The 11,144-nt window shown below is 45.7% G+C and overlaps 2 protein-coding genes across 2 annotated transcripts; both read left to right on the top strand.

The window, feature by feature from the left end:
* Positions 1–2,279: 2,279 nt before the first annotated feature.
* LOC6550106 lies at positions 2,280–8,310 on the top strand. The gene is made up of 9 exons (XM_001977561.3): positions 2,280–2,348; positions 3,748–4,099; positions 4,167–6,276; positions 6,343–6,455; positions 6,516–6,684; positions 6,757–6,847; positions 6,914–7,021; positions 7,082–7,214; positions 7,288–8,310. The coding sequence occupies exons 2-9, from the start codon at positions 3,782–3,784 to the stop codon at positions 7,309–7,311; spliced, it is 3,066 nt and encodes a 1,021-aa protein (XP_001977597.1). The 5' UTR covers positions 2,280–2,348; positions 3,748–3,781; the 3' UTR covers positions 7,312–8,310.
* Positions 8,311–10,132: 1,822 nt separating this feature from the next.
* On the top strand, positions 10,133–10,635 carry LOC6550105. The gene has a single exon (XM_001977560.2). The coding sequence runs from the start codon at positions 10,133–10,135 to the stop codon at positions 10,523–10,525; it is 393 nt and encodes a 130-aa protein (XP_001977596.1). The 3' UTR covers positions 10,526–10,635.
* The last annotated feature ends 509 nt before the right edge of the window (positions 10,636–11,144 follow it).

Raw genomic sequence — 11,144 nt, 5'->3', positions numbered from 1 at the left:
AATTTCAATCATCACACTTCATTTAAACAGTCTTCTTTTAAGCCTGAATAAACATGCATGCATTTGCGATGTAGTCAGATTAGTAAGTCGATATCTTAAATGCTTCATTTGAAAACGGGCAGTGGTTTTTGTGAAATCGACTAGTAATAAAAATGCGTCCAGCTAAAAGGAGCCATTGGCTTCTGAGGCGAGAATCTATGTATTCAAATAATAAATCAGAAATTCCGCCCACATGAGGTGCGATTAGTGCGGCTTTTTCCACCGCCCGCTGCTAATCAGGGCGCAGCCGATTTCTCGCAGTGTGCAATTGACCCAAAGATGCTGCGACTGTGCAGGTAAAAATATATACACACATCTCGTGCACAGACTAGACATATCTATATAGAGATGGGTGTGTGTGTGCGGCATTGGCATCTCGCTGCGTCTAGTTATTGTTGTTGATTTTCATCGGCTTTAATGCCTTTGTCTATTTTGGGTTTCTGTTTATGGCGTGGGTTTTTCTCAATTGCATTTTTGGGTGCGCTCTCGACTGCAGCAGCTCAAACACAATGGCGGGCAGAGAAATAGCAGCGCTTACAATTCAAATAAACATGTTTTAAAATACATAAGCCTGATAATCTTTTCTATTTTTCTTCTACTATTTTGATGGATCCTGTTTAAAAAAAAGCAAATAACACTGCGATGTTATAAACTTTTGGTAGGATAATGCTTATAGAGTAGTATATGAATAAATATAGTATATGACGTTTAGAACATGATATTCTAAAATGCTTAATGTCTAAGTTTTATTTCGAAATACCCATTTCATTTTGGGTGAATGCTTACATATATACTGTTAACGTTTTTAAAAAAAACAAAACCTTAAAAATTAAACAAAATGCGAAACTACAATTTTGACTGTCATTGTAAGTGTCTTATGTGTGAGTGTGGAAATACCAGAATTACCTAAATAACAACAAGAATAGCCGTGCACTTATAAAGCAATGTTTGTAATCGGATCGCATTGGCATGTTGGCCAGTTGAGTTCAGTTCTCAATTGCTGGCCAAAAGTTTCTGGCCCCTTGAGTGTCTGTCTGTCAGTTTGTCTGTCTCTTTCTGCGCCCCATCGCCCCTCTCTTTCTGGTCATATAATTCGTTTTCTTTTCGCATTCCGCTTGAATTCCACAACGTCGCATTTTGTTGTAGTGGTTGTTGTGCTGCGCCGACTTGTTGTCACTTTTTTCAGTGTTCAGTTTTCCATTTTTTTTTTATTTTCAGTTACCCAAGGTGGTGGCAACCAGCATTGTGCGTTATGCATGCCGTCCGGCACTTAATTCACAGTTTAGCACAAATTATTAAATATTTGACAGGCCGCAACGAAAGTGAGAGCGGCGACATTGGTGAAGTGGTGAAACGGCCCTACACTTCCGCCACTGCACACAGAATGGCTAATTTATGCGATTATTGGTAAGACAGCCCAGTTTGGTCGTCTGTCTGTCATTTTAATAACTCTTGCATTGTGGCCAAGCAGAAATATCACAAAGCCCAGCGAAACGTGTTCGCCGCAGTGAAAGTAAGAGCCAAAGTCAGCAGTCAGCAGTCACCAGGTAACAGGTAACAGGCAACAGGTGGTGACCGCGACGGTCACAGGCCGAAAATGGCAACGGTTCCCAGCGCATCCCTGGCAATTGATGGTGTGGGATGTGGCGAATCCGACCCCCCAAATGGTTGGGGCTGTCGGGTATCAAAAAGCTGTAAATGTTTTCGCTTCAAGATTTCATGTCTGGTGGAAATAAACTTGGGTTGTCAAACTGAACTTATGTAGGCCAGTAAGCTAATTCGCTAAGCCTCTCTATTATTACATCTTGTTGCCTTTATGTAAATAAAACATTCGAATCTATTAGAAGTAAACATGAGGTTTCGGAATCTAGCCATATATTTCGTTACAATTGCCATATATTTCGTTTCAAATTCGGCGGGTTTTCCTTTTGTTTGTATTGTAACGGCTATTTTTCACATATTGATTATACATTGAAAATACTTGCAAAATGTCTGGCAGCACTAATAATATCGATTACAACGTGATGTCAGTCCTATCGATCGTTAATCGTACCTCCAATCGATAGTATCGGCCTAACATCTATGCAGTGCCATCGCTAGCTAAACTGAAATGCTGAAATTGAACATCGAAATTGAAAGCAGCGGCCGTGCAGCAATTGCAATGCGTGCAATCAATCCCGTCAACAACAAATTGGCGCAGAGCAGCCAATAGGAATCAGATCGGAATCGCAATTGGAATCAGGATCGGATCCGTGTGGGTGTCGCGAATCTAATCGGAGGAAAGCAGCCGACGAAAGGGGCAGCGAAAGGCAAGTGCGATTGCAACTGGAATTGTATTTGTAATGAATGCAAACGGTCGTGTATGTGCATGTGCATCTGTGTGTGTGTGAGAGTCTGGCCTGCGCTGGTGTGTGTGTGTGTACGCGAGAGCCAGGAGAGCAATAATTAAATTAAGCAAAGGTGTTAAATTAAACCCGAGTGTGAGAGTGTGTGTGTGCGTAGGTGTCGTGGCTCTCTCGCAAAGTGTGTTGGTGTGTGCGAGTTGTGTATATACGCAGAATGACAAAATTCTAATAAGAATTCTTGTTATCGCTGCACTGCACTGCCGTTCGTCCTCTCTCCTTCCCACCCGCTGTCGGCGCCTATATAAAATGGCTTAAAAAATACTAGCAAACGTCGTACTACGAAAACGACGACGCACGATGTCGGTGGGCGGTGGGCGGTTTTCGGGGGGCGGCTGAATTTTCCGGCTACTCTTTTATCCATGTGTGTGTGTACTACAGCGGTACTTTTTACGCACTTCACATTCCAATTGGCAAAGATCCTGAGTTCCTGGATCTTTTACTTTTCGGTTTTCCGTTCTCTGAAAATCTCTTTGAAAAATCCACTGGCCAAATCCGCAAACTAAATCTCTACGCCCATAAAGGAGGAAAAAATCTCGTCTGCTTTTTTGGGTTCAATTTCTGCGCACAAGCACGAGTGTAGGTGAAAAGGTGGCGGCGGGGGAGGTTAGGCTTGGCGAGGGGGCGTGGTAAGGGGGCGGGCGGCCAGGACGACAGGACGAAAAACGGCGCACGCAACTGTCATTGACCTTCAATTGCATTCGTTGCAAACTGCAGCCGCCGCACCCAAAGGTCATAGGTTGGGATGTGTGTCATCCAATTAATCAAAATCGAACCCTAAAGACTGCAGCTAATACTATTTTTATAAGTCCTGCATGCCGCCTATAAGGCAGCCTTTCCACCGGTCGATTTTAGAGGGCAATATTCACGAAACGCGCCTCAAATATTGCTGATAAGTTGGATTTTCCGCACATTCAGCGATATTTAATCATACACGAACAATGTGCAGATATCTGGAATTAAGAAATATGATATGAAGGAAGTTACCTCTTCCTAAAATGGCATTGAAATAATAGCTTGAAATATGTCTTAAGTGCACTGAATAACAATTCAGTCTTTAATTTTTAATAACTAACTTAAACTTCAATCTAAAGTACTATTTAGTTGGTATTTACAAATCTCTACGCCTCCGGGAAAAGAACTAATCAATGTATAATAAGAAATCTTAATATCATCACTAATTGCATCACCTTTGTTAACCTTTGTGGTGTCCTTCATTGAAGTTATTTTTAAGATATGCATATTTTTCAGCATCCTTAAAAATAGTTGTTTATAATACGTACCCACTTTTCATTTCGTTATTCAGCTGTTGCCTCTCACCTGAGTCTCTTGCCCCGAAGATGGAATCGTCCATTAAGCTTAAGGACAGCAACTCCAACTGCAGCTCCAATTCGAATGGCAATGTGGGCGGTAGCGTTGGCGGGAGCGGAGGCGTGGCCGGAGGAGGAGGAGGAGGAGGCGTCTGCGTGTCGAGCATCTGCAGCAGCGACAGCTTTAGCATCATGCCACCGCCGCATCACGAACTGGTCAGCGCAAACAGCATCGAGCTGAATGCGGCGGCCTCCCTGAGCGATGATAGTGGAGTACCCCTGACCACCAACAGCTCCATCTCCAGTGGCGACTCCTACCGATTGGGCATGTGCAAATTCGAGATTGAGGTAAACCGCACAATCCAGTGCACGAATTCCCCCGAGAATCACCCTAATCCCATTGAATCCCTTGCAGATGGTGGAGAGCGATGGCGAGGTCTCGCAGTTCGATTCACTGGATAATTGCTCCGAGGGCGGAATGAGTGCCGAGAACTTTAATACACTGAAAAAGGGACCGCTGGCGCCCATTGATCCGCCGCCCGAGTTCCAGGACTCGCCACAGACCACCCTGGTGCGCTCCATCTCCAAAAATATAGTGAACAGTTTGCGTCGCTGGACCTCCTCACAATCGTCGTTCGAGCACCTGAAGGACGATGCCACCACCATGGTGAGCGGCCTGGCCACGGCCGTTCTGCCCGAGGAACCGCATCTGCCCAGCCAGGAGTTGGTCCTCTTGCTGGCCAAGACCGAGTGCAAGTTGGACGCCCTGGATGGCCAGGCCCTGGGGCAAATGAGTCTCAAAGAGTCGTATGCGATCAACAAGCACCTGTACTCAAGCGATTCCATTCTGAACAGCCACACGGACAACATTTACGACGAGCCCAACAACATTGTGAGCAGTTCGCTGGGCAACAGCGTGGATCTGCTCGAGGGGGAGCAATCGGACGCTAGCAGCTGCTCCCCGCTGCCATCTCCCCCACCACCCGTGTCAATAGTTAAGATCAAGCAGACGCTATGTCCGTACTACCAGGACCACACTCGCTATTTCAAGGCCATACCCACGGAGCAGGACAACATAGCCAGTGCCAAGGCGGCGGCTGCCCAACAGAGATTCAACAGCGCCGGTCTCTCGGAGATCCACGACTATGACCTGTACTACGGGGCCAGAAGGCAGCCGGTGGATAACAGCAGTCTGCAGCGACGCCAGGCCTCGCTATACAGTCCACTGGGCCACACCAGCCATTGTCACTACCACCACAACCATGGCCACGGGCATGGAAGCCATCATCACCATCACCACCACCAGCCGGGCTACGGCTACAGCCATGGCCAGCGGCCCAACTCGAGGAACTCGCTCAACAGCCGCCTGAGCAGCTCGCACAACTCCCTGAACGTCTCGTCGGCCAACAAGCCGGACGATTCGATTTTCATCACCCAGGCCATGTCGCACGACGCGCTGTTCACGCGCGAGATATCCGACTTCTACAACGTGCCCATCGACTCGGACATCTACGCTTTCCCCGTGGACATGATCGAGCAGCAGCAGCAGCAGCAGCAACAGTTGATGGAGGAACAGCAGCAGCAGAAGCCCGCGGCGCCCACTTACCACAAGGCAAGCAGGCGAAACAAACGCAACAAGCGCAAGCAGCGCTACGGAGGATCGGGCACGGGCGCCGGAACGGAGACCAGCGACGGGGATGGCGAGAAGAGCAAGCACGGCAAGTACCGCACGCCCGTGGGCGTTGGCATGGGTCAGGTCAGCGAATCGGAGCCACTGCACATGACACTGGACGAGGTGAAGCAGTTCTACCACACCCTCTATTCGGATGCAGGCAAGCCCACGCCCAAGCCGATGGTCAAGTCGAGCAACGAGACCATTTGGAGTGTGTCGACCAATACCACCACCACCACTGCGAGAACGCGGAGCAGTGTGGGCACCACCCGAGGAGGTGGTGGCCCACCAGGTGCGGGCAATGGGGCTGGTGGGGCCAGCAGTGATGGTGGCGTTGGCGGGGGCAGCGGGGGCGTTGGCGGTGGCAAGTATCTGAGCAAGCAGAACAAGCACAACCTGGACAACGATAAGCTCAACAACAACAACAACAATAACAACCATCAGCCATCGCAACAGCAGCTGGAGAAGCCGCCAACGGAGCACCACAACCACAACCAGCACCAGCCACCGAATAACAAGCACGTCCTGCACTCGGAGAAGAAGTCGCAGTTCACGCTGAACCTAAAGCAGCGGTTCTGCAGCATCTTCCGCTTCCGGCGTAGCAATCACAGTCGTTGCCGAGGCTCGGCCGCCAATCCGACCGGCACCTACGCCAGTGCCAATGCGAATGCATCGGCAACAGCGCCCCTGATCCCGCCAGCTGCCGTGATAACCAGCGCTCCGGGGGCAGCGGGCCAAACCCAGTTGGCCAGCGAACTGAACGGGGCGGTAATTACGGCTGAGGCAGACGAACCAAATGCCGATCTGCGCAAGAAGTTCCAGTCTCGTGCCCTGCCACCACTACCAAAGAAGGGTGAGTAGTCGGCTCCCAAACTGGTGATCTTGTATGCCTATAATGTCGTAATTTTCCCATCCACAGCCGCAGCCTATGCCATTGAAGCCGTCAAACCGGAGCCGGAGGAGGTCAAGGCGAACGTCATCCAGGAACCCCGGGCACTGCAGTTCACCTCCAGCATTGAGAAAGTCAAAGATGTAGGTTTGAGGCTTACTACTCCCCGAAAAGTGCTAATCGTTCTTGATTTTGTTTCCCAGTATGGCTGGTACTGGGGTCCCCTGTCCAGCGAGGCAGCCGAGAAGGTGCTATCCAGCGAACCGGACGGCTCCTTCATCGTGCGCGACAGCTCCGACGACCACTACATCTTCTCTCTGAGCTTCAAGCTGAACAACTGTGTGCGTCATGTGCGCATCGAGCAAGATCAGGGTGCGTTTATATCATATACATCGATGACAATTACAATACTATATTCACATCGTGTTTATTCAACTTAACCAGGAACCTTTTCCTTCGGGTCGTATGCCAAGTTCAAGTCGCAAACCATCACCGAGTTCATTGAGAAGGCTGTCGAGCATTCGCGGAGCGGCAGGTTAGCACAGCCCAATAGTACTGCATCCACTTCATCACTGAAAACCCAATCCACATTCTCCCCCAGATATCTGTTCTTCCTGCATCGTCGGCCTGAGCACGGACCAATGCGAGTGCAGTTAACCAATCCAGTATCTAGGTTTAAGCATGTACAAAGCTTGCAGCACATGTGCAGGTGGGTTTGTCCCTCCGGTTTCCAGTATCATACATCCTTATAATACATCTATCATTTCAGATTTGTTATACTAAAGGCGGTTATACGAAAGGATCTAATACAGACATTGCCATTACCGAGAAGACTTCTAGACTATCTTAATTATAAGCACTGCTATTCTGAGCAGGTGGAGAGCGACAGTTCGCATTCGCAGGTGAGCTGATAGCTGCAGCTCTATATATCTTATGTGGTCCATGTATATAACACCTTCGCATACAATTCTATAGATATCTGGCGATGGAACGATGTAAGTGAGGGGATATCGAACGGAGACGATTCGCTTGTGACAACAAAACGTAAACGAAAGCAACAGAAATTATTACCTTAAATAAGTAGTAGAATTTAACGAAACATTAAACAACAAACAGTAACAACAAAGCAAGCAACAAACAAACAAACAACCGTTAAACGTTCTGTATAACAAGAACAGCGAAAAACAATAAGAAAACGAGAACACCAAACAAAAAACAAAAGTTACATGCGTAAGCAAAGCGAGGAAATTGTTAGTTTTGCTAAAACAAGAAAAGAAACAAAAACAACAAAAAACAAAAAACGAAAAACAAAAACCAGAAAAATCAAGGAAACAAAATTCAAACTCTGTTTATTGATCATTTTTTTGTACTCGGTGCTATACTATAAATATTAACTATTTAATGAGATGAGATGAACGATGGAAAACAAAAGAACAGAACATGACGATTATATAAATATAAATTAATTATGCGTAGTCAAGTAAACGAATAACAAAGTTGTACATAAGCAAGTTTGAGAGCCAGTAATCCAATTCCCACCCACAACCAAAACCTCAACCCCTTTAAACCTCCCACTTTGGGCACGAATCAGACAGAGAAGGAGAAAGATAACGAGACAAGGTCGTTGATGTTGATGTTTTGTGTAATCAATTAATTACTTTTATGCTTGCCTTTTAGCTGTGATTTAAATAAGTCGTCGAATGTTAATTGGAAGACGATGTGCAGTTTGATATTTGATATTTGATAGATTTGATATAGCCTAGCCCCCATATAGTTGAGGTTCTGTTATGCACACTCGATCTGAAACCATTTCGAAGCTGCTCAATCATCGCAACGCCCGTGCCCAAAGGTCCTTGAAGGGAAGCGAAGGATCCCCACCATTGGGGATCTCATATGACATAACCATTATTGTACTTAGTTTAATCCACGTCATGTACTCAAACGACGGCAACGAGGATCGATTGCCAGATGGAAGGGATGCCGAACACACAGATGAAGGGGAAACCAAGGAAACCTACAATTGTATTGTACTCTATTGTATTTAGGTTTATTTGAATTGTTAACTAATTTTTGTTTTCGGCTTTGTTATTTATGTTTTGAGCTCGACTCATTTGTACACTATTGCGTATGGTTTGTTTTTAGTTTGTAATGTAGTATTTATTTAGTGTCTGTTTTTTTTGTCGTAATTACGTATACGATGTAAGAGAACCCGCTCCCATCCAATCCAAACAAGTCCAATCCAAGCCAAGCCAAGCCAAATTCGAGTCCGTCGTGGGCTCTGCTCCTCTTTGAACATTAAACAAACAATATTTGTCTATGGAAATTAAATAAACGAATGAAATGACGATACAAATACAAAGCAATGCCGATGGTAGGAGAGCGGTGAGGAGGAGAGGAGTACGAACGGTCACAGTAAATGAGCAAAACAACAAAGGCAATATAAAGAACATTTTTAATAATAAAAATTAAACAAAGAACTTGTTGCACTTGTCCATTGACTTCTGGGGTTTTCAGTCCCATACTGTTTCTTGTAACCCAAAGCTGCATGCCTAATCTCAATATTCTAGCTTTTCTAGTTCCTGGGATCGAGACGTTCATACGGACAGACTCGGCTATTGATCCTGATCAAGAATATATACACTTTATACCATCGAGTAATGATCTCCGAAAAAATACCTTCTCAATTTTAAACTCATTTTTCAGACTTTCAGCACAGTAAAATGGATTTGCATTTTCTGCAAAAGAAAAGATCATTTGATGAATTTGGTAAATTCGTATACCATATATGTAGATGACATAGGAATAATAGTTTCATATATGTATGTATATGTATGTACTTCTCTCTGCCAAAATCTACACCTTGTACGAGTACCTAGATTTTTATATTACACATATTTTCTATTTTACACACTCTCTACTTATTGTAAATGTACATAAGAGCTGCAAAAAAGATATACGCATCGTGCAGTAGATGGCGCTGTATGCTCAATTGCGGACACAAGAAGCATACATAGGTGGCGCCAGTATGCACGTTTTTGAAAACGGAATTCATTTTTGATGAATTCTTTTCATAAGTACATTTTACTGATGCGCTTTAGTTAGAGAAAATATTATATTTATTGGAAAGAGTTTTTACAATAGAGTTTTTAAATGCATGAGTTTTCTATAATTCGTTTGTAACATTTAGAAAAAAAGGTTAATGATAACTAAAACTAAAAAGTATCATATTTAAACAGCTAAAACGCTATGTGTGGTGAGCTGCTTATCAATAGGACTCGAGCTGCGGTTTTACCAGCAACTTTCCCAATTAACTTGCGTCTGTCGATCTTCGTTTTCGTTTTCGGTTTCGTTTTCGAGCCAGGTAGTGCATCAAGTCGCCTCCGGGATCAGTGTTGCGAGAAGCGTATTACGCAACAATAAAAACTGTCACCGAATGGCGCCACCGGTAATCCGGCACTTTTCGCTCATCCCGCAGGTAACCTTATGAATGGCGGGAAAGACCATGGGATTTCCCGCATTGCCGGCCATTCATGAAACTGCAGCGGCGATGCGTTGCGCACACGTGTTGTCAATTACCTGGACTCCCAGTGTCGATCTAGAGGATCATATGCCTGCGGACGCATATATACCAGGTAGTTAGTTGGGATTTTCCAAGTGTTTTGTGAATGAAAAGGTTGAAAGCGACGGCGTTCGTATATAAGGCCATACTACTTGACCGGGACAATCAGAAGGCCGAGAAATCTAAAGCGATCCGCACCTCATAGATTCATAGACCTTGCGGGAGTAAACTAAAAACAAATACCTCATATTCAAAGGAAACATGGCTGTAGTAGCAAAAACCATGATTACCATCCTGCTTCTGAGCCTCCTTCTCGCTGGCCATGCGCTGGCCGCATCCACATCCACATCCACATCCGGCGGAGCGAATGGACTGCAAGGACGAGCACAGAGGATCGCCGAGTGCAGGGAGCTCTGCTACCGCCAAGCCATGCCAGTGATTACGCCGCCGCTGCTCTGCCGATCCCGGCCAGAATGCTACATGTGCCACGACTACTGCCGCGTCCTCGAGGTTGTCCAGCGCAGTCTGGCCAACTCCATGTGCGCGGATCGGGAGTTCTGCACCCGCGGATGTCGGGTGGCCTGCTCGTACCACCGCCTGAGGACCTCCCAGTTTCCCCAGGACGCGACTGCCAATGCGGTGATCAAAAAGTGAGCATGCTTCCCACACTGGGAAGCACTTGTACATAGTTCGCCATAAGTTAGCTCCTACCATAAGTGTACAGTTCGCATAGGGATAAGTTACTTGTACAAAATAAAATACGCTAAAAATTACAAAACTGCACTCCATTTAAACATTCTACCAGATTCAGTTGCGACTGAAGATATTTCTTGCTATCTGAGATATAATAACAACTCTACTTTTCACAAGCCATATTAAAAACCCATAAAAAGGCGAACTGTGCTATTGGATTTTGGAGTATTTAATAGGAACTTAATTTAATTTAGCAATAGTGAGGTTCACAGAAAATTCAATAAGTCCGCAAAACATCAAGGAAATCGCGTAAGCGCTCGTCAATTAGCGGCTGGGCCAATGATTATAATCATAATAATTATTAGTCCATAAAAAAGAAAGTCAACTGCAGTTTCTGCACTTTCGGCACTGTTTCTGTGCTTTTGGGCCCGTCGCTCTTCTCACGAACGCGATTGGCAATTGGAATTGGCCAGGCTGTTGCAGCCAGCTGTTGCAAAGGCAACTTTGCCGATCCGGTCTGGATGTTGGCTTTATTAATCACCAGCGATGGCCAGGAGCGGGAGCAGCAGGAGGAGCGGGA

The sequence above is a fragment of the Drosophila erecta genome, unplaced genomic scaffold, assembly GCF_003286155.1.
Source record: "Drosophila erecta strain 14021-0224.00,06,07 unplaced genomic scaffold, DereRS2 tig00000126-arrow-pilon, whole genome shotgun sequence".
Classification (NCBI taxonomy): Eukaryota; Metazoa; Arthropoda; class Insecta; order Diptera; family Drosophilidae; genus Drosophila; species Drosophila erecta.
Note: the sequence above shows the minus strand (reverse complement) of the source record. Positions and strands in the feature narration are given on the sequence as shown.